The sequence below is a fragment of the Alosa alosa genome, chromosome 10 (assembly GCF_017589495.1).
Source record: "Alosa alosa isolate M-15738 ecotype Scorff River chromosome 10, AALO_Geno_1.1, whole genome shotgun sequence".
NCBI lineage: Eukaryota > Metazoa > Chordata > Actinopteri > Clupeiformes > Clupeidae > Alosa > Alosa alosa.
In genome coordinates, this window is record NC_063198.1 from 9,824,767 (window position 1) to 9,848,402 (window position 23,636).

The 23,636-nt window shown below is 46.0% G+C and overlaps 2 protein-coding genes across 2 annotated transcripts in view; one reads left to right on the forward strand and one right to left on the reverse strand.

Annotated features, from left to right (window-relative positions):
* Positions 1–5,515: 5,515 nt before the first annotated feature.
* Positions 5,516–6,720, forward strand: LOC125301680 (DNA-binding protein inhibitor ID-1-like). Its single transcript, XM_048254359.1, has 2 exons — positions 5,516–5,977; positions 6,176–6,720. The coding sequence occupies exons 1-2, from the start codon at positions 5,624–5,626 to the stop codon at positions 6,209–6,211; spliced, it is 390 nt and encodes a 129-aa protein (XP_048110316.1). The 5' UTR covers positions 5,516–5,623; the 3' UTR covers positions 6,212–6,720.
* A 2,290-nt stretch (positions 6,721–9,010) lies between these two features.
* The window catches only part of ncoa3 (nuclear receptor coactivator 3), a 42,192-nt gene continuing 27,566 nt past the window's right edge, over positions 9,011–23,636 (reverse strand). The window contains exons 9-24 of the mRNA XM_048254358.1: positions 22,639–22,725; positions 22,204–22,347; positions 21,181–21,328; positions 19,347–19,909; positions 17,794–19,019; positions 17,376–17,505; positions 16,770–16,931; positions 16,307–16,522; positions 16,020–16,134; positions 15,704–15,875; positions 15,134–15,538; positions 14,599–14,700; positions 13,101–13,362; positions 12,222–12,402; positions 11,706–11,889; positions 9,011–11,506 (exon numbers count right to left, since the gene is read on the reverse strand). Coding sequence (XP_048110315.1) covers positions 11,495–11,506; positions 11,706–11,889; positions 12,222–12,402; positions 13,101–13,362; positions 14,599–14,700; positions 15,134–15,538; positions 15,704–15,875; positions 16,020–16,134; positions 16,307–16,522; positions 16,770–16,931; positions 17,376–17,505; positions 17,794–19,019; positions 19,347–19,909; positions 21,181–21,328; positions 22,204–22,347; positions 22,639–22,725 — 4,109 coding nt within the window. The 3' untranslated portion in view covers positions 9,011–11,494. The remainder of the gene's footprint in view (positions 11,507–11,705; positions 11,890–12,221; positions 12,403–13,100; positions 13,363–14,598; positions 14,701–15,133; positions 15,539–15,703; positions 15,876–16,019; positions 16,135–16,306; positions 16,523–16,769; positions 16,932–17,375; positions 17,506–17,793; positions 19,020–19,346; positions 19,910–21,180; positions 21,329–22,203; positions 22,348–22,638; positions 22,726–23,636) is intronic.

A 23,636-nucleotide genomic window follows, 5' to 3' on the forward strand; every position in this document is an offset into this window, starting at 1 on the left:
TGGATGGACACTGAAAGAATATGTCCAGCTGTTAGCTAGCAAGCTAACACATGCAGGAGTCATGTACCTTGGGACTATTTGTTTTTGGCACATGTTCCTGTTTTAGCACTTGTTCCTAGGCTTGTGATGGCTCACTGTCCGCCAATAAATGATTTAGAAAATGTCTCAGAAAATGTCAGCTCAATTTGATGATCTGCAAACTGCACTAGCAGAATCATGCCAAGTTGAAAATGTGATTGGATCTAAATTCAGATATTGCTCAGAAGTTCAATGTAAGGAATGATCCTTTGTTTTGTTTTCCTCACAACTCTGTCACAAAATATTGGCAGTGCAGCTTAAATTTGGCAGCATCTCTAATTCTGCCTCTGCAAAAAGCAAGACAAAAAGTACAGCGCCCATGCCAGACACATGTGTATCCCAAACCACAGCCTCTGTTCCTCCTCATCCATCAATCCATCTCTCTCTTTCTCTCTGCATCCTTGACCCACTGTCATCGGTCAGCAGATGTGTCTCCACAGAGGAGTGTCCCATTGTCCCTGCTTCCCCCCAGGACAGCACACGGGCCATGGGAAGACTGAAAACGGTGGCTTCCTGGAAGGAGCAGTGATGCACGGGGAGATTAGCTAGAGGAACTGTTGCCAGTTAGCAACTAGAGGTGGGGTGTGTGGGCTGGGTGGGGTGGGGTGGGGGGTTAGGGTGAGGGAGGAGTATGTCCAGGGACGGAAGGGACTCCGGCATTATTAAATCTGCAACAAGTTGTAACACTGTCTCCTATTGTCTGTGTGTGTGTATGCACGACTGTGTGTGAGAGAGAGGGAGAGAGAGAGCTTGTGTGTGTGTTTGTGTGTGTGTGTGTGTGTGTGTGTGTGTGTGTGTGTGTGGCCCCCCCTCAACGCTGCCCTCCTCTAGAGCTGTGACTGTGAAGCACTCACAACAGCTAGAGCTCTCTCTTCTCCATCCATCCCTTTCTCTTTCTCTCTCTCTCACTGTCACTTGCTCTCTCTCTCTCTCTCTCTCTCTCTCTCTCACCCCTCTCTCTCTCTCTCTCTCTCTCTCTCTCTCTCTCTCTCTCTCTCTCCAAGCGATTGGCAGTGGAGTGGAAAGCATTCTACAGCACAATGGCCGCTCTCTCAATGGCTCCTTTTGCATGCCACCGGTGCTCTGTGACCAGCAGATGGGGAGCTAATTAGTGCCATTACAGGGGCTTTGATAGTGTGTGTGGGAACCAGGCAGAGGGGGCTGGGGGGGCCAGAGGCCCAGCACGCTGGCCGTGAATACGGACACAAGCTGCTGCAGGGTGCCCCGGACGGCTCCCATACCCACGCCATCATCATCACCACCACCACCAGCAGCCCCCCCCCACCAACGACATCCGCACATGCACACACAGAGGGACTCATACATACTGTACTGAACAGACGCAGGCCCAGACACACAGACATGCCAGCACTTACACAGACGCACACACACACACACACAGACATTGAAACATACACAGAGATTGTGTTTGATAAATTCCCTACAACCACAAAATTTTATGAATATGAAAGAGCTTGTCAGTCCATTTTGTTTTAAATTCAGGATTAATTCCCCAGTCTGGACAATTGCCTGGCCAATCTATTAAACAAAATAAACATAAATCAGGTCGAAAACGGTTCATATCTTTCTTTTTGCTCCATTCATTAGTTGGTTAAAACCAACTCTTTAACAGCTCATTTCCATATGTTATGCAAGTGTTGCACATGCAAAGGATCTGACCTCAATTCTGGCCCCTGTCTCTTTGAGTGTGAGTTTCAGTGGGAATGGTTGCATGTTTTTCAGTGTGGGACTGTCCGTATGTCTCTCTCTCTGTGTGTGTGTGTGTCCAGACTGACCTGTTGTTAGTAATAAGTCATTTGGTTAGCTGTACTGGACTGATGACAGGCAGGAAATAATTCCCAAGAGGAAACTCATCACAGACTAGCAGCCCACTCCTCCCTCCCTCCTGACACACACACACACACACAAGACATAAACACATATGTGTACACACATATGCACACCACAGGCTAACTTCCCACGAGTTACCATGAGTCTTTCGCACGACCCCACTGCCCCGCTGGACACCGACAGGGTGCGGTCACCCTCAGCACAGCCGCCACAAACCACCAGGCCTCTCACACCGCACTCACACATCATCATCAGCGCAGCTCTCATTCCAAGGCCTCCGACGCTCTCAAAACCTCAGCCACACACGCACACAGACACAAGACTGACCAACTCCCACAGGGTATGTGATGGTCAGTCTGCCTTAAAGTGACAGTTAAAAGGAATCAGATTAGGTTCAACTTCATTAAGCAGAGTGCAAATACAAAGATGCTGTAAATAACATTTAACGACAAGAGCAAAAGAAGTAGCATTATTTTACGAACAAACAGTCAGTACGACAGAATTGCTGACTTTCTGCAGTATGCTACATGCTGAGAGTATGGTACAAACTGCATATGTATAGGCTACTGCAATATGTACACTGCACTGTTTACAGAGAGACAAGTCAAACAAGATAAAAAAGGTAATGTATTATCTATTCTATGCATAATGTAATCCACATTCCTTTAAATTCATACCAAAGAGCAAACACGCCCACCTGTGTACAGTGGAGTTTTTTTATATGTATATTACTTTTTCTGCTGTAAGTGCATGTTGTGTGTGATGTCTGTATGCTACTGAGACCCTGAATTTCCCTTTGAGGATCAATAAAGTATCTATCTTTCTATTTATCTATCTATCTATCTATCTATCTATCTATCCATCTATCTATCTGTCTGTGTGTTTAATTAACCTGCATACGGCCATCCTAAAGCTGGACAGCAGCACCAGGCCTGCAGGTTAGTGACCTGCATGAAGGGAAGGGCCTTGGGGGACAGGCATAGCTAGAATGTTCTTTCCCCTACAAAACCTCTAAGATCTAAACTAACTTTTCCTGCTGCCTGTTTCCTGTCCAGGCTTTTGTGGATCTATTTTCTGATGTGATAAAGAGTGGGCGTAACCGGCCTCTCCTGCTTCCCTCCTCCACGTGGACGCAGGGCAGTTACAGAGGGAGGGCTGCATGCAGCATGGCACAGAGGCTTTATAAAAAACAACGTTTGGGAGCTTAAAGTCTACGTCGACGCCAAGCGTGGTAGGCTTTCTTCTGAACTTTTGCCACGATGTTGCGAACAAGGCAATTCTCACTTGTGACCACATTTCTCTGACAAAAATAAACAGCAATAGTGAGGGGGAGAGATGGAGAGGGAGGGAGGGAGAGACGGAAAAACAAAGCAGACATTTTAAGTAGAAGTAACTTTTTAAGCTCTGCTAATGACCCGTTATAAGGGTGGAGCATGCTGTGTGTGTGTGTGTGTGTGTGTGGTTGGTGGTATTATAAGGGGGTCTTCTGCATCTAATATGTTTCACATTTCTTTCCTTATTCCCACATCTCTTTCTCTTCTTTTCCCTCTTTTCTCCCTCTCTCCCTCTTCCTGTCTTTTTCACTCTCTCTCTCTCTCTCCTTTTGCCTTGATGTGCTGTAAACAAGCTTAAAAGAGCCCAGCTGTGTGGCGTTATTGTTGGTGTCAGTAGGAAGTGCTGATAGCTTTTGCAGCTGAACAAAAGCTGGATGAGTGAGCTGAGGGGGCTCCAGACTCACTGGCTCCAGCCTAGATTCTCTCCCACAAGCCTTGCCTCCATTGTTCTGCCCCCCGACCCCACTGCCGCCTCCCCTGCCCTCCCTAAACTCTGTCAGCTGCGACCCTGCTGGACGCTAGCCGCCTGCAGCAGCACTGCTAGGCTCAAGTGGCTGCCAATGCAATGGGCTAGTCTGCTTTTTTAGGGATAGCCGACAGTTTACAATGATGCATTGTGCACACCAAGTCTGAAAAATGTATTTTGAATGAGTGCATTTCTTAATTCAGGACACTATCCTTACACTGGTGCATTGCTGTAGGCTACATATGTTATAAATTGATGTTCATGTTTTATGCTATTTTATTGTATTTATTTTTTTGTAAATTGATTAAATAAAGATGTAAATATATTTGTAAAAAGATTTTCCAAGGGAGAGCACACATTTTACTGTAACTTCTTTTTGCCATTTAATTTTCTAAAGATCTAAAAATGCTGCGTAAAAACGTATAGCCTACAGTGTTACGGAATGTAACCAAAACCAAATCCTTAGAGCCTCTGGAACGCAGGGAGTAAAAAAAAAAGGAACTGGCATATGAAGTCTACATCCACTCCCCTTCTTTCCGGAGGGAAACTGTCTTTTTCCCCTCTCTATGAAAAGAATCTGCTCAGGCAAACTAGCGACAATGGCCGTTTGCAGGTGCGCGCCTCGGTAATCTCATCAGAGGGAGTAAAGTGATAAATGAATAATGATCACGGCGGTCGGTTTGTTCTCAGGGTCCGCGCTGTGCAGGTGAGCGGGGGGAGCCCAGCCTGTTGTTTGTAGTTGCTATGGGGACCGCCCGCGCGGCGCCAGGCTGACAGGCGTCAGGGCAGGGATGAATGGGTGACGTCACGGGGCTGGCGCCTGACAGTCTGCTAGGGCTTGTTTGGACAATCTGGGGAAGATTCAGAGCAGCGCTATGCAATATCAGCGTGTGTGCACTCAAGGCGAAACACACACACGGAGACCATGTGAAAGAATTTCGTGAGACCACAGGGACTCCCTTTTTTACCAACAGAAAAAGTACTTAAAGCAACAGAAAGAAAGCATGTCTATTTTACTTTTTCTTATAGGCTACTGTCAGACAGACCCAAATGTTACATTACTAATGAATATAAATAGTGTTGTTGTTATTGTGACGTTTGAGAAAAATTAATTATTAAATTGCCTAATTAATATCTAATAGTAAATACATCTGGCTCAATTAGGATCTAGATTGTCTGCATCTTTAGGAATAAGTAGGCTAGTCAAAGGCGTCTGCCAAATCCATAACCATAAGTAAGCTAATAATTAACCTAGCATTAGCTACTATAAAATGTAAGCAAATTATTAAACTATTCATTATATTAATAAATTAGAGATTAGCACAAACGACATTGTTGAAAAGAAAGTGAACGATGGAACGAGTGATCAAGCAATGCTGTTTTCTTCTCAGAACTCAATTTCTTACATTTCATGGTAGTAATGCAGGATAACCAATTTAAAGGTAATAATAGCTACCTATTCATCCTTATTAGCGGACCTCCCACCCCCGACCCCCAGGCACCCTCTACACCTGCAGAGTCCCCAAGCTATGGGCAGCTGGATTTCCACACATCCCTAGTAAAAGACACACATTTGTTTCCATTTGTAACACCATCCCCCTACAGATTATAAATTCGATAACCCGTTCTTTTCGCCTATTGGCGGAGAGCGCGACTGCAGGCGGTCCCTCCGCCGGCAATACAGTCCTCCTATTGGTCGGAAAGTGCAAACATGAGTTGCTTTGTCACGCCTCAATGTCCCGGCGCTCATATATAGTGGATGTGCGCGTGGTGGCAAAATACAGAGCTGTCAATACAGCGTTTCTGGAAACTCTTCTTGCGGATTAAAATCACAATCGAATTGGTTGAACAACCATCTCTGAACTTGGTCATCACCAAAACTACTACAGCCAAAATGAAAGTTGTTGGACCTACCTGCGCCCTGAAGAGCAAGGTTGGCGGCGAGGACGTTGTACGTTGCTTGTCCGACCAGAGCCTCACCATATGCAAGATCCCGCTGTTGGACGAACAGATGTCCGCTTTTCTGCAAGACATGAACAACTGTTACAACAAGCTGAAGGAACTCGTACCGACGCTGCCTCCTAACAAGAAGGCCAGCAAGGTGGAGATCCTACAGCACGTCATTGACTATATCTGGGACCTGCAGATCGAGCTGGACGAGCCGGGCAAGAGCCGCCAGGCAGGCAGCAGCATGCCACGCACACCCCTGACCACCCTCAATGCAGAACTTGCCAGCATTTCTGTTGAGGTGAATATCAGCCTGCAATCTAGAATAAAAGACGAGCTGCAAAACTCTTAGCTGGTTATCCTAATCTGTGAAGTGTATGCCTGTGCCATGTAGCATATTTGACTAGCCTACTGTTGTTGTCATGCTGTACGAAGTGGCAGGCCTACATTACGCTATGATGGGACTTGACACTGACCTGTTTATCTTTATTTTTTGCAGAATGGATGCTCGGATGACAGAATCATGTGCCGTTAGAAGACGCTACCGTTCCAACACCCAGCAGAACAAGCTTTGGGCAAAACTGAACAAGGATGCAGAGTGATGATGATGCTTGATCACTTCGAACAACCTTGAACCGAGTAGGGAAATCCACAGATTCCCGCGTTAGAGTAAAAGACTGTAATGCCTGTGACCCAGGAACGATCAGAGGACCAAGTTGATGCGGCCCGAGTGTCTACAGAAGCCTGAGCAGCCTAAAGGGAACAAATCAATAGATTGCTGTGCGCAGCCGTGGGATCCATGGCCCCTCAGCACGTCTGTCTCCCAGCTCTCCTCCTTCTATTGGGCCCAGAGTAGTTACTTGTTGTAGCTTATACACGTCAAAATTGTTAGTAGGCCTACGTTATTTTGTTGAAAAGGTCAATTTCTCAGATTACTGAGCGAAAATGTGTATTGTATATTACAATGACATAAAATGTGAACGTCATATTGTGTTTTCTACAATGTATCTGAAATGTGTTTTTATTAAAACAAAATTATTGTAATCCTTGACTCAACGGAATCCTTTTTCATGTAGCCTAGACTATCACTGTTTTTGAATATCTAAACATCGGCTAATGTTTGGGTCTGCCACAGTGCTACAGCTTTGCACATAGTCCTGGTAGCCCGTAACAAGCTTATTAAATGGGCATTAGGCTTAGGCCTACAGAAATAATAACCTTTGGCATATCATGACTTAAATATTAAATTGGTATAATTTATCCAAATTACAATCCATCTGATTTTCAGTCTAGGCATTTAACATTCCATTGATAGTCAACAGATAGCCCCAGTGCTTAATAGCCAACTGGACCTAGATAATCAAAATGAACAGGCTTTTCAGTTGGTAGGCCTATATTATTGTAAACTAGGCCGTAACCTCTAATCCCAATGTTTAGGTGTGAAATGTGAATATGAACCTTAGCCTATTAAAGGTGGGAAATAAATACATTTCGTGTAGGCTACTGGAGGAAAACAAAAGAATTAAGCTTCATGAATAAACTAGGTCACTATGAAAATAATCAATCATAACGGTAGCGCCCTTATGGACCCTCTCTCAGGTCTTCCTATAGATACGTTGTGATTAATCCCCGGCAGCGCAGGAGTTAACCCGGCCCCAGCGTAGGCTAAGTAAAGGCAGTCCGTTGTAAGATTTATTCTCTCTCCCTAGTGCAATGTTTTCCCTATTTCCCTGCGGTGTGGTTCTCGCAGCTGCAGCCCTCGCACAGTGAGGCACGGCCAGTGTGTGATTGTGTTTGTGTGATAGCTTTGTGCCAAGGGCAGGGAAGGGCGCCGGGGCCCAGACTGAGCGGCGCCGCCGCACACCTGGGGAAGTTCAGGTTAAATAGCTGCACATTCCTCGGCACACAGCTGATTGAAACATTAACAAACAGTAATCCGCAAGCCAGGCTGCAGATGGGCTGGGAACGCAGCCAAGAGAGTCTCTCTCTCTCTCTCTCTCTCTCTGTAGCAGTCCCACATACTACAACTTTGTGTTAAATAAAAACTTTTTCCTCCATTTATAGAGAGCCACCGGTTTGCCTCCAAGCACAAGCCCATGTTGTTCACTTCATTCTAAATAGGGTCTTTTTCTATGGAAACCAATCTATGACTTTATGGACAATTTTCTGTTTGCAGAATAATATCGCAGCATTACTTTACTTTGTCTGTTAAGTCTATCTTTCTTACTTAAAAAAAATACGCACATGCATTCGACAGCCGTGGGTAGCCTATATGTAGCCTATATCCTTGCCAACCCCACATTCAATCGTGCCATATTGTTTAGGTAGGCTATAAGTCTAATATGCATAGCGACAATAACAATTCTCCATGCGGATAATCTCTTAAAAAATAAATAAATAAAATCTTATTAGGCTTGTCATCCGACATGAATAAGTAGCCTGGGCTATATGTCGATAATTGATTGTGTCCGTGAACACCACGACAACAATATGTTGAACAATATGACCATAAAATATCATTCCAGTGTAAGCCTACGGTAATGAATATTCATATAGCAGCTCCTCTAATAGCCTATGGTGAATCTCTTCCATGTAGGCTAGTTCCCCCTAGTGGAGGTTTTTAGATCTATGGCTGACCAGCTTCAAAACCTATAAAGCTCAGGCTATTGTGTTTTTACGACACTCTCACAAAACATAATGTATTGCATATAAACATATGTACCCACATCAAATTGAAAATTCAATTTATGATAACTTACAGATCTTTATCTCTATAGGATTGGCTCTGGGTTTAAAAACACAACTGCGACCTCTGGTGGTGGTGAAAGGCATCTGATTTTGAACCGTCGCTAGTACACTATAATACGGTAGGCCTACTGCCTTTAGACACAACACAATAATATTGATAATGTACAATAGTTCTGATGGAGCATATATTTGTGACAAATCAGTCTTAAGTGTTTCATTGTAGGGGTAACAATGTACTGTAGGCAACTTTTAAGTGTTCCTTTCACGGAGGTATCAGACATGAGTCTGTTATTAAACAGTTTTATGGAAATTCATGGCAGATAGACTGCACAAATATGTCAGAGCAGCCTGCACTGTGCAAGGTGTGGATGTCAGACTCATTTAATTAGTTCTGATAGTCCTAATCTCAGCATTGGCTCCAATGCATTTTGAATATGCGTCCACCAAATTTAAGTAGTCTAAAAAGTGCATAATGACATGCATTCATATTGTTCAGTATGGCAAACATTTGGTTAAGTTTCCTCTGAGATGGGTGTAGGCTGGGTGTAGATAGAACAGTGCAAAGGAGAGACACTACTAGCCACGCTTAAATAGAAATTTGTATTTACATCAATATGAACATCAAGAGACAGAAAAAAGGGCATTGTAATTCATATCATGTAAAATGACAGCATATTTTCTCATCATATCTACTTAAGTTAATGAACACTTCCTTTCCAGAATGACGGTAAAAACGGTAGAGAAAGTATGTGATCCAGATTTCTCATTGTAAAATATACTTCATCATACTCATTCAAGCAATTAAGATAAAGACACAAAACAATGTTTCCTGAAAGAAGAAAAGAAAAACAAAAAAGATCTGAGTAAATTAACTGATATGTTTGAAGAGTTTTCACTCCCAACTCTCTCCTCACACCCTGCTGAGCTTGTAAAATGGTTCAAAATCTCAGCGTTTACCATTTTAAGATGTCCCATTCCAAACACACTCTGCTCATAGATGAGCCACTGGCCACACAGTTACACAAGTGTATACAAACCATATACGGTACAAAATCATAAAATGAAAGCAATATATTCATCTGATGTGTACCCAAACACTCATACACACAAGCACCTAGGTACAAATTACAGTCAATGTCATAAGTTTTTCAAAGTATTGAAAAAAGATCTTTGGATTGCGCATGGTTTTCTTGCAGGTAGATTCTTACAAAGACTCATTAGCAAAAAAAAAGAAAGAAAAGAAAATATATATAGCTATATTTTATTTTCAGGAATAGCTAAGGAGAGTGAGGATGATTGTGTGGGTGTGTGGGGGGTGGGGAGACGGAGAAAATCTCATTCTTTCAGCTTATATGATATGGGTAGTCTTCTATATTGGTAATATTGGTACTGTAACTGAAAGAAAATCTAACTTCCCAGTTGAGGATCCCCCAAACACATAAATGGCTCTGAACTGCAGAAAGAGAGTGAGAAGGGGAGGGAGAGAGAGAGGGAAAGGGGGAGACGAACGAAGACTGTCTGGCCTTGTGTCTCTAGCACTGTGGTGGTCCTATGAGGGCTCGGAAGGAGGAGGAGGAGGAGGGGGAGGCTGGAGCCCCAGACAGGTACGCGTTCACAAGTAGACGTTCATCAGCGCCACGAGCCAGAGCCACCAAATCTGGCTGAGAACTCAAAGCTTGGGTATTGTCCCAGAACACAAGCCTGCAGCACCATATACATCCTACACACACACACACACACACACACACACACACACACACACACACACACACACACGCACAGAATTTTGTACAGACAAACTAACACGCAAACTTGTCTACACACCCACACGTTTGCTACGTAGCTTTAATATAGTGGGAAACTCGGCTCCCTCCGTAGCTTTCATATAGTGGGAAACTGGCCTCCCTCCGATCTCTCCCAAGAGTTCCCCATCTTAACAAATGTCCTTAGCATGAGGTCGTCATATACAGTAGCCATCCTCAGCTCAGAAGAGAGAACACACTTAAAAGTACATGAAAGAAAAGTGCCTTATCTAAAAGGAAAGGGGAAAAAACATGGCTCGCTCTCTCACTCTTTCTCCCAAATAAGAATGAAAATAGAACTCCAAATCAATACAGCATTGGCCTAAAATAAACAAAGTGGAGGGAGAGGTTTTGACAGAGCCCTATAATCTGTGAAACAAAAAAAAAAAAAAACAGAAAAAAGAAAAACATAGAACAAAATAATAACATTTTGTATGATACATTTTGTAGCATATTTACAATTCTTACTTAGGAGGAGAGAGATGACAAACATTTGATGTCTAATACTGCAGTACCTTTCTGCCTTGAGTCCATGATGCTTCGCCTTACAGTTTCAGTCAGAAACTCAGAGACAGGATTTTTATTGCTTGCATCTGCATAATATTTAGTTAGTTACCTGTGCTTACAGCTCCCAATGGTTTAGGATGAGGCTCAACAGAGAGAAAGACAGAGAGAAAGAAAGAAAGAAAGAAAGAAAGAAAGAAAGAAAGAAAGAAAGAAAGAAAAAGAGAGCTGGAGAGTGAGAGTTGTATGTCTTAAAAACCCGGCGCTACACACACACACACCAAATCATCCTGTAAGGCTAGGAAAAAAACAAGGACTAAGAAATATTGCAACAATTCTTTTACAAACCAGCCTTGCGGTAAATGTCCGATAAAGTGCAACCATAGCCAGTTGTACCATGCCCCATGACCCATCCAGAGCGAAAGATGACCACCACCCCGCTGTCACGTTGCAGAACACTGCATGTCAATCTGTGAGCTTATGCGGCACGTCGGACTCCAGCAGTCTTCTGATTGGGGAAACACTCCTGCCCATGACTAAAGCAAGTACACACACACACACACCCTTACCCACACAAACACATGCATGTGTGTGTGCGCGTGCGTGTGTTCATGGTACTGTTTCTCACATAGAACTGTGATGAAAAGAGTTGCAGAGGCTTCCCTCGAAAGGCTGGTCATGAGACAGACCCAGAGCTCGGCCGATGAGGCAGCGGTGCCCAGGCCTGGTGGAGGTGGGGTGCCCTGCTGCTGGCCATCACAACTTCAGCAATATTTCTGTAAAAGGGGAGACGAGATGTGGGGTCAGGAAAGAAGGACCAGAGAGCAACAGAACCTGCCCAAAACGACATCCCACACACACACACACACACACACACACTAACCAATTTAAGCAAACATACATACACATGCACGCATACATTCCCCAATATAAACACATGATGCAAACTCTACAAACACTGTGGCGTCTCCGTACCTGGTCAGGGCCCATAGGCATGCGTCCCATGCCCATGGAGTTCATCCCCATCTGGCCCATCGGGCCCATTTGCGGCGGGCCGCCTGCTCCGTTGGCTTGGCCCTGCATGGCTCCGTTCATCATCATGCCTCCATATTGCCCCCCGGTGTCGGGCTGCTGAAACTGCTGCTGTTGAGGGTATGAGCTAAAACCAGAGGGGAGGCGAATGGTCAGTCAATGTTGCTCCATCAGTGAGGAGTCGATACAATGCTATGGTCATATCGCTGAAACATTCTATTCTTTGCAAAAAAAAAAAACAACAGACTGGAGTGTGTGCTGTAATGCAAAAAAAAAAAAAAAAAAAAAAAAATGGTCCCCATGTACAATGTACGAGTACAAATGAATGCTTTAACCCCATGTTAGACTATCACAGAGCAATACACATACATTCTCATTTTAAAATGTTATGTACATAGCAACAGTAATATATTATCATATTATAACACACACACACACAGGTTGCTGAATTTGACTTACTTGTTCATGGGCATGCCTCCCTGTCCCCAGCCCTTCATGTCAGCTGACTGGTACATGGGACCGCCCTGTGGGTGCTGTTGCATCATGGGATTCTGAGGTCCTCCCATGCGTGCTGACATCATGCTGTTGGGAGGGCTGCCAGCCGTCCCCGCAAACGAGGGGTCACCCTGCTGGCTCATTCCTACACAGAGAGATCAGACAAGACACCATGTCAGTCTACAGAAGAAACAAGCACAGACCAGTGATGCTGAATAAAGACCATATGGAGCACACATGCAGGAAAGGAAACAGAAGGGGAAAATAGAGAGATAGAAGATAGAAGAGTCCAAGTGGTATAAAATGTATAGAATGAGAAAAGAGCATCCAGATTCTATTCTTCAAAGAGTAACTGACATATCCCGAATGGAAAGTCCTTAAAAAGGTACTGTCAGGTTCTCCACTGATTTCATTTCAAGTTCATTAAAGAGCCTTTAAGGGTTTTGCGTGCCTACAGCACATCTTGAATGTGCCAATGTGCGGGTTGGCGCCTGGCATGGCAGCCTCTGGTATCGGTGTATGAATGCGTGTGTGAATGTGAGGCATTACTTTACTCTGTAAAGCGCTCCGAGTGCTCGGAGGAGTGGAAAAGCGCTATATAGACTCTCATCAATAAAAACAAAAACAACGCTTGAACGTTCTATTTGGGCCCCAATCTACTTCCTCTGCATTAAGATAACATATGGAATGTTAAAAAGGAAGCCTTGTGGGGCCAACTATGATGCTGATAATGGAACTCTCTTGAAAGGGTCCATAGATGCAGTCCATTTGCCATTCACAAAGAGTATCTGAGGCAATTCGGGGGAAATGGGAGAATCAAAAGATCTACGGCCAGCTCCTCACCGTAGTTCCCTCCGTACGGGAAGGGCTGCTGGCCAGGCTGGCTCATGGGGGGGCCAGCCATGGGGTTGTCCATGCCAGCGGGGGCAGTGACGTTGGGCGGCGGGCTGAAGCCTGTGGCCGGTCCTCCCTGCTGCTGTTGCTGCTGCTGCTGTTGTTGTTGTTGCTGCTGCTGCATGAGCATCATCATCCTCTGCCTGCGCATCTGGAGAGTGACCATTTCCCGATTGCGCTGGGCCATCATCTGAGCGTTCAGGAAGCCAGGCTGATGGGGAGACGGAGGGAGGGGAGCAGAGATCAGTCATTTCACATCAGTTTCAGGAAGTTATGTAAAAGATGGGGGGGGGTGGTGTTGCTGACAACACAGCCTCACCAACATAGCAGCCACTGTGATGACAGAGTTCAACTTGCCAAAAATGTGGCCAAGAAGCGTGTTAAAATGAGAGCCCACAAACCCAGACCAACTAGCTTTCACTGTAAGATGAAATATCAGAGTTACTTTGCTACTATATCTATTTAAATCAGTCATGAATTGGTAAAAGCCTGTGAGTGTAATACAAAAGTATCCTTTACACCTGTTTGCTTTTCTCCTCCTCGGTAGGCTAATCATATAGGCAAACATATCACACATTAACACACTTTTGTAGGCTATGTTGTCATTGCTAGAATAAGCATTAAGTGGCTATGGATTGAAAAGCAGTCACTACCAATCCATTGCCAGCTGATTCTTCTGCTTTGCATTGCTAAGAAGAAGTCTGGTTACAACTTCACCATACAGACAATGCCACCTAAAAACAATGGCTATATTATGGATAAACCTATATTGAGGCTACATATAGCCTATGTATATCCACTCAGCGACAGAGCAGGCTATCTGTTTTCTCAGCCGACCGTCTCATGTCATGTCCTGCAACATAGAGGCTACATAAACGAATGCTAGGTTTTTTCTAACTTGTGTACTCGATTTACAGTGCATTTGCTTTGCTTGTAAATTAAGTTGTAGGCCTATTTTCCTTGTCCAATGTAATTGTTGAACAATGCTGGAAAATGCCAGAAATGAATATAGGCGAAAGTTTCCGTGTCATGTCATACCTCTCGTCCTGTTGCTACTCTGGTAGTCTCACCAAAAGATGCAACAGCTGGCAGGACGTCATTGTGTTAACTGAGCTGTTAAGATATATAGAACATTTACTTCCGTGTAGTAGGCTACATAGGCCAGTCATTACTTTTATAATCGCGGGGAAACGTAGCAATGCATTCTGTAGCTGTTTCCTTTCTTCCACGCTGTTGTGCTCTGTACTTTCTCCTCCAATAAACTTGTACTCGTAACGAAAGGCAATTGGAAATGTAGCGGAGTAAAGAGTAGACTACTGGCTCAAAAATGTACTTGAGTAAGAGCAGAAGTACCGTTTTGAAAAAGGAATATGGAAAGTTGCCGTTCCTCAAAAAAATACTTTTTTACTCATGTGCGTTACTTGTAATGTGTTACCCCTGCTCGTACCTGTCCTCCCATTGCTGGCTGCATGCCCGGCCTCAGCGCTGGGTTGGCCCCAGGGCCTCCCTCCATCTTCATGGCCATGGCCTGTCTGTTCTGGTTCATGAACTGGGGCAGGGAGGAAGGCACAACATCAGCATCTCATACATCGTCTCCATGTCGACAGAAATGCATTCTGAACACAGCGTTATTTGGCCCTTTTAGCCTGTTTGTTTATGCTTTGTATGCATACAGTACTGACAGCATGTCGTATCACACTAAAAAGTGTGATGCCAGTAGAATAGTTAGTTCCATGAGTGTGATGCCAGTAGAATAATTATAGCAGAATAGTTAGTTCCATGAGTGTGATGCTGGGAATGTCAGTAGAACTGCATTGCGAGTGTGTGTATTTATGCGTATGTGTACATGCATTTAGTTCTGGGAGTGGAGTAACAGCATGCAGTTCCATGAGTGTAGAACTGTATTGCAAGTGTGTGTATGTGTGTGTATGTGTATATAGTTCTGGGAGTTGAGTAACAGCATGTAGGCCAGGGTTCCATACCTGCTGTCCCTGTAGCCTCTGCTGCAGCTGCATGCGGAGCGGCTTGGTGGCACTCATCATGCGCGGGTGCATCATGTTGGCGCGCGGGGGCCCTCCCATGCCCCCCATGGGGCCCATACCGGGGAAGCCTCCCTGCTGGCCCATCTGGTTCATCATGGGGTTGAAGCCCCCACCAGACTGGCCTGGCATGGGACCACCAGGACCGCTGGGACCACCGCCGGGTCCGTAGCCGGCCTGCATGGGCCCCATGCCGGAGGGAGGCCCTGGGTAGCCCTGGCTGTACATGGGCTTGGCCTCCATCCCCATGGGGGGCTCTGGGCCGGAGAAGGACTCGGGCGGATGGGGCGGATGGGGCGGATGGGGCTGGCGCTGCTGTGGCGGCTGCTGCTGCTGATCTCCGTGACCCTGTGAAGGAAGAGGGAGAGGAGTTACATCAGGTGGATCTACTGTGATTTTACAGGGGACAAAGTCTACTGGGGGGCAAATACTGCCAAAGTACTCCCTGAACACTGCAATGGATAGGGACTCTGAGAAAGCAAACAGATCCCTGAGCAACACAAATTCTCTTGCCTGGCTGACTAGGTCAGGGATGCCTAGTGCGCGGTCGATCTCCTCGAGTGCGATGACATCTGTGTTTTTGAGCAACGAGTCCAGCTGGTCCAGGAGGGCACGCTCGTCGTTCTGACCCTGGCTGGTGGAAGGGGGAACCAGCAGCTCGTCCAGAGGATTACCAAACTGTTGCCTGGACACCACACAAGGACGCACACTTTTAATAAAACGGTCTGACTGCAGTTTCTAATGAAATCTCTGATTCTGTACGCATCACACATTTAAGAGCTCAAGGCGCACATGCTGAGGCCCTGGAGCCGGTGGGGTGGAGGCTCACCTGTTATTGGTCGGTGGTCTGTCCATCCCCATGCCTCTCTCAGGCCAGGAGGGCGACTGGGACGGATGACCCTGTCCTCTGAAGGCGTTCATGCCCATGTGGACATCATTAGGACCTACATAATGCAACACCACAACACAACAGCAGAGTGAATGGAAGGGACTAATATCTACTACATGCCAACCTGAAACAACTCCCATCAACCCTCACCAAATCAATTTGATATCCAAAAGCCATATGATTACATCCCCTCCCTCTTATCTCTTAGAACATATCCTGCTCTTTACCCATTTCCATGAGCTGCTGTTGTAGAATGGAGCGGGGGGCCGGCAGGCTGTTGGACCGGTTCACCATGGGCCCTCCCATCATGCCTTTAGGGTGGTGGCCCATGTTTGGATGCCCTGCTGGGCCTATGGGACTGGCACTCGACCTCTGCATGCCCCAGTCGCCTGGGCCCACCATGGGCTGCTGCTGAGGCATTCCCATGCCTCTGTTCATGCCACCTAAAAGACAAGACACACAGAAAGCACAGCACTCAGTTTTATATACCAACAAATCATATAAATCCAGCCTGGATTTGAAACCATAGATGTATAAAAGATAAACAAATGGGAGTACTGACCACCAAGACCCATAGATATTGCCTCCACGTTTAGGACATTTAAGATGTGTGCTATCTAGTATTTTCACCCTCTGCCCCTTGTTGCAGACAGAGTGCAGTTAACATCAGTGTCCAGCAGGGGGACTCACCCATGCTCAGTGCACTGTCTGCACTCTCCTGCTTGATCAGGCCAGGACATGGAGCGCTCCTGCGGCCGGTTCCCCCGATGCCAACTGGGGGCTTGCTGTCCACGGACATCGCCCTCTGGAAGGGGGTCCGCTGCGCTGGGCCCCCACACAAGGCGTCCCTGTCTATAACACACACAAAGCGAGATTATATATTAATATGTGCCTCTAAAATATTCTTTCATTTCTGTTTTAACAGTCCCCTAACCCAAGTTTCTTTCAGCCTCAAAACCCAAGATGATTTTCTGTCATTGTGTGATAAACAATAAAGCTTTCTGAATAATTTAATCCTTGAATATACTTCTGGGCACTTATGACCCAAATCTTAGAATTAGAGAAGCATCATTAGAGAAATAATTAGAATTAATTAATCTTAATTAGAATTGAAAAACTGTCCATCACATCAATCTGTTAAGGGAAGGACAAATGGGCTATCAAGTAGTTTAAATAACTTCACATGAACCACCCTAACTGTAAATTATTTAGGCCATAGCGATAAATCATCAATAGTTGGCCATTCCAGATCTAGCAACTGGACTGCGGGTGTTTACATGTACTCTATGTGGTTACCATGGGCACTGTTGTTAGGTCCGTTGCCCTGCTTGTTGGCTCCATCTGGTCCTCCTGCGTTGCCATGATCCCTGAACATCCCTCCAGCAGAGCTCCGGAAGCCTCCAAGGATAGACTCCAGGCTGTCCAGCTAAGAGAGACGAGAGTAACAATGGGTCAGCGAATCAATTCTAAACAAACCAGTCAATGTAGCCTCCATTGTGAGTACAATCAATGAAAACTACTGTGCCAGTTCACCTCCACCTAAACTCCAATAATAGAAATGTCTAAATTTCAATTAAAAAAACACCAATACATCCTAGAATGTACTGCAAATTATATCAAAGAATTTACACTTCTAGATTCACAATTTACACTTTTACAATAAAGTAACCAGTAATTTCTATCTAGAACATATCTTGAGGGGCCTTTTCTTTACCTCATCTGGTTGTTCCATCTTGACTTTGCCCTCCATGCCCGCGGTGTTGGTGGAGGAGATGCCAGCTCCAGGTGCCGCTCCCGCTCCCGAGCCCCCACCACCCTCCAGCTCCTCTGGCTTGGGCTTGCTGTCCAGGGCCCCTGGCCGCTCTTTGGAGTCGTCCTTGTTGAGGAGGTAGTGGAGGAGCGCGTGGGTCTTCTCCTTCTTGGGGCTGTGCTGCTCCTGCTTCACCTCTGCTCCTCCGGCCGCTCCTCCTCTCTGGGCCTCAGCTGCCGCTGCTGCTGCCGCCGCTGCGGCGGCCACCTCCAGGGGGACCTTGCCGGTGGCCTCAGCCGTGATGCGGGCCACGTCGTCTGGGGTGTTGCCGTTCTGCAGCAGCTTGTGGAGGATGCGGTGCTTCTCCTGCAGGGAGTGGGTGGAGTGGTTGCCGGGGCCGCCCAGGCCCGCCGTGGACGAGACGCCCCCAGAGCCCTGGTGGGTACACTGCATGGCGCCAGAGGCGGAGGAAGTTGCCGACGACGAGGAGGAGACGCCAGTCGAGGTCGGGCTGGTCATGCCCGCCGACTCCTTGGCCTCCATGCCCATGGGTGTGGACGCTCGGCCAGACTGAGAGGACTGGGACGGGCCTCCAGGACCTCCAGGGCCACCCATTCCACCACCGCCACCTCCACCACCTCCTCCTCCTCCTCCTCCTGCGCCTCCCAAACTCAGGTCATCGGTGGGGGAGGTGAGGAGCTGGAGGAGCTTCTTGTGGTTTGCCTTGTCAGGGACTCTGCGGTTGGGCTCTGCTCCTCCTCCTCCTCCACCACAGCTCTCTTTGCAGGACTGCTGACCCTCAGCCTTCACGGTGCCCTCTGGTGGCGAAGTGTGCTGATGCGCTGGCTGCTCGGACGCGTTACCACCGTGCGCGGCAGCCGGGCTCTTCGAGTCGGAGTGTGGCGGCGCCGGCTTGCAGGGCCCGTTCTGGTTGGGGTTCTGGCCATGGGGGTGGCCGTGCGGGCCGTGCGGACCATGCGGGCCATGTGGACCGTGCGGGCCACCAGGGTTGTTCATGCTGGGGGACGAGTCGGGCTTGTGGGCCGGTGAGGAGAGCGTGGAGGGCAGCGAGGAGGAGCCCACGCCTTCACTGATGGCCTGCAGGGCGTTCAGAGAGCTGCTGGAGAAGCTGCCACCTCCTGAGCCTCCGCCTGAACCACCGCTCACTGACCCCATAGGAGAATGCAGTCCTACAGAGAGAGGGGGGAGGGGCAGATATCAGACATCAGCTACAGTGGACGTTTGTCTAGGTCAAAGTCAGAGTCTGAAAACCTCAGACAAAAGCCTTGACCACAAATTCAGCCACACAGTACATACTAATTTGTGCAGGAAAACTCTCAAAATGTGTACACAAGAAACAAAATAGAAAAGACTGATTTTCTGATTTATTTTTCCAACAATGACCCAAATGAAAAAATATAAAAGAGGCAGCATCAATTGAATCATTGATGATTTGTGAGGGGCACAGCTGTTCCAGAGACACAGACACAGATAATATACTGAGGAAGATGACCTACCTCCAGGAGAGAAAGGACTGGATCCCATTTTGGGACTGCCCCTGACCCGTGGGGAGCCCATGATGTTCTGCTGAGGGGCATTCATGCCAGGGCTGCCGTGCAACGGGCTCGTCATGCCCATCCCATAATGGAACTGAGGCTGCTGCATGCCCGGGTGATTCATGTGATTCATCTGACCGCCTGAATTCATCTGACCGCCTGAATTCATCTGACCCATTGGGTTCATCTGGTTCATCTGATTCATTTGATTCATCTGGCCCATGGGGTTCATAGAATTCATCTGTCCCATCTGATTCATTTGATTCATCTGATTCATCTGGTTCATCTGATTCATCTGATTCATCTGACCCATTGAATTCATCTGATTCATCCGGTTCCCCACACCATACATGGGGCCACCCCTGGGTCCCATGTGCCTCTGCTCATTCATCCCATAGCCCCTGTGGGGACCCATACCCATCGCCCCATTGGGCATCATGTTCATCTGGGCATTCGGGTGGGCATTGCCCATGCCCTGCGGCCTCATCACCCCTCCTTGGTTGGGGCGATACCCATTCTGCTCCCTGTGGCAGGAAAACAAAAAGAATTACCCAGAATCAGATTAGCGTTTTCGAAATGCAAATGCAAGCAGCACGAAGAGGCAGTGTATAAAAAAGGTGAAATATCAATAATATAAGCAGGATATGAACAATAAAATCTTATCTAGTGCCAAGTCAGGTGCAGTGATCACCACCATTTTAGGCATACCATTTTGAGTTTGACCAGTGAGAAGATGGGTTGTGATAACATCATATCTGAATGCTCCTTGTAAATTAAATCACTGAGAAAACTTTGTTAAAAAGTCCTGCTGGAGGCTACGTAAAGACTGAGAGGTTTTTTTTTCACACCCTGTGAGAAATCAAGACAGTCAGGGCCGATTTTTACATGTAAAAAACCTGATATAGAAATGATATAGAATTTTTACATGTAAAAAACCTGATATAGAAATGATATAGACGAGTTTCTGAATAGTTTAGGGGGATTGACCAAATATATTCTTTTTGATTTACTGTGGTTGTTATTGTACACTAATCATGTGTAGCTATTTTTCACAACTTATGAAGAAATCAGTTAAATCTAGTCATGTAACTGCTCATTTGGATCTGACTAACTTTAATGAAACAATTGTATAATCATTTATATTGTATATAGTGGCAATATTTGATGAAATGTTCCATCCATAAAGGCTGAAAAAGGGTGACTGAGAGAAAGTGGAATAGAACATTATGTCCAATATTCCAATATATGGTTTAATGTTCTGCATTATGTCCAATATTCCAATATGTGGTTTAATGTTCTGCATTTCTCATTAGTGGGTCACTTTGATACTAAAAGTATGATTCTATGTAATGACTATGATATCTATACTGTCCCTGTGTATATCTGTGTGTGACTGTATTTAGAGATAAGCGGGAATATTATGACCTTGTAGTGTTTCACTGTTGCACTGCATGGCTGCGTCAGTAGCTATCTGCTCCAGATTGCCAGGTTGCCACTAATCAGAGTCTGATTCAGTGTAGTCCATGTGAGATGGGATGACCAGCGCCATTTCCCGTCAGCCTGGAAGGATACTTAAACCCTAACTATTTCCTTGTCTAGTTAGAGCAGCTGATGTATCTTTAAGTGAAGTCTCTCCCTTGATGCGCATCATTGTAAATAAACTCTGTTCCTGATTTTTCATACTATTGGTCCGACTGGGTCTCTATTAAATCTATGGTATCAAAATTACCATCAAGACCGACAAAAGCATTGCGGCTGGTCCACTCCTCTACTGACTGGCCGTGGGGTGACTCACCTCTGCAACAGGTGTGTGGAGAGGAAGGTGGGTTGCTCGTTGGTGCCGTGGTTCCGGCAGAGCTCGCTCCGGGTCTGAGCGGTGACTGGCGTGCCGTCCGAGAGCGAGAAGTGGTACGGTGGGGTCTCAGCCCGGCCATGGAGGAAGGCTGGAGGGACAGGAGAACAAAAGGAGCACACCCAAACATTTAGCACTTCCTCTAGCCTTTAATGTTGATGCACTTTTAGCTACACAAGGCGAGTCAGGGAGTAAAATGGGGTTAAAAGCAGGAGAGCATTAGGAAGAGGGATGCCAGTAGACTGGATGGGAGAAGGGAAGCTGGCTCTGCTACATTCACCAGGCAGAAAGTCAAGCTCAAGTATTTTGTTCCAGAGGCTATTCAGCTCTTCAACTTGACAGAAGTAGTGGGGTGAAATTCACTACCTCTCTGGCCCTACCTTGCCAAACTACATTCAGACAGTTAATGGCTACATTAACCTCTATGCACAATCTGTTTTAAGCATTTATTTCTAGTGTTTGTTTATATAATTATCAACAAGCTGTATATTTCAGTTTAGTTTTTTTCCATTGCTGTCTGTAATTTAACCTTTATGTATTTTATATTATGTGCAGTAATTATTACTGTTGCACTGTGAATCATTGTTCAGCATTTGCACTTCCTCCATGGACAGACACTTCATTGCCACATTCCTATTCAGTTTAGTGTCAATTCCCTGTAGATATGGTGAATAGACTCATTTCACAGTTGTGATTTAATAATCTTTTTTATTGTTGTGAATGTGAATTTCCTTGTTTTGTATGGTAATCTACTGGATGAAAAAATATATAAATGTCCGCAACACTGCTTTTGACTCCCATATATTTAATGCACAACAGGCAACGTTTCGACCCTGCTGGGTCTTCTTCAGGCAAAAAAAAAATCTACTGGATGCCAACACTTCCTTCAGGATTAATAAAGTGTCTCTGTCTCTTTGAATACACAAGATTATTCAGGAAGTGAATGTGTTTTTTTTGATTGCATACCTTCCTGGTAGTGGCGCTTGTATGACCACGGCTGGCCCTCGCTGCGGTGGAGGAACATCTGCATGCAGCGTCGCACCAGGTCCTCCCAGCCTGGACGCATGGTGGAGTGGAGGGAAGCCTGGTCCACAATCTCCACCAGCTTACCTGGAAATCACACACACACACACACACACACACACACACACACACACACACACACACACACACACACGTTAGTGTTATGGCAAGGCAAAGGGAGGTAGATAGTTAAAAAAGCCCTCATGTTCTCAGGTTCTTATCATCAAATTCAGACCCTCTGGCGAAGAGGTCCAGTAATCATCATAGCCTTGGGTGCTGTATCCATGGCTACATTTGACGCTGTCTGCTATCGTCACGACTGACGCTGATGTCCTGATGATGGGGTCACACTCAAGCGCTACCATGGCAACAACTCACCTGACAGCTCATGACGAGTGATGAAGCGCTCGGTCCACTCCACTGCGCTCACCCGTCGAGCAACACAGATCATACACGACTGCAGGTCTGGATAAAAAACACACACAAAACACATCACATTAATACACAGGATTAGATGTTATAATCCCTTGTGCCAAAATCTAAGGTAAAAACACATTCAGAAGCCCCTACCCAAATTAACTTAAAAAAAGCACGCTAACCACCAATCTGCCAACCAATGGTCACCGACACAAGACAAATGGCCCGTCTAACAGCAGTATACAGTATGCAGTATGTCATTGTGGTTATCAAGTGGGCACCCCCATTCACCGATGTTTCGTCAAGTTAGGCCCACGACACCTCATGAAGGCTTAACAGTGAAACCAGCATCCTGGAGACACTCCCCTCCATGCTGCCACCATATTACCACATTGAAATATTCAATATCCAAGATGCTCTTTACCAGCCTAGGCCTGGTCTAACAAAAGATCAATATATGGAGGCAGCAAGCAAGACAATATATTTACATTAAATCTGCCTCTACGCTCTTGGAAATAAAGTCTCAAGAGTCTCCACAACCTCATTTACACAGGCTCCAGCTTCATAAGCCTCTAAGAGACTAAAAAGATTGAATAAATAGCTTGCACAAGAAATATCGTAGACAGACAAGTAAGCGCAACGCTTTGACTGTAGCTAAATATGTGACTGAGAAAGCATGCCTGACTGAATAGCTGGAGGTTCTATGAGTATTCCATAATGAATACAATATGAGCATGACGGCGAGGGAAAGAGTATGTGTAGAAGAACGTGTGAGAGCTCTCATACGCACGTCACTGAATGCATGCCATCGTGAGTTGCTGAGTGCTATGACGGAGAGAATCAATGAATGACTAAGTGTCCATGTGGAAGATGAGCCCCGCTGACTCAGAGTGTAGATGCATGAATCAATACCATTCCGTAAAACAGAGTCAGAGAGAGACACACACACACACACACAC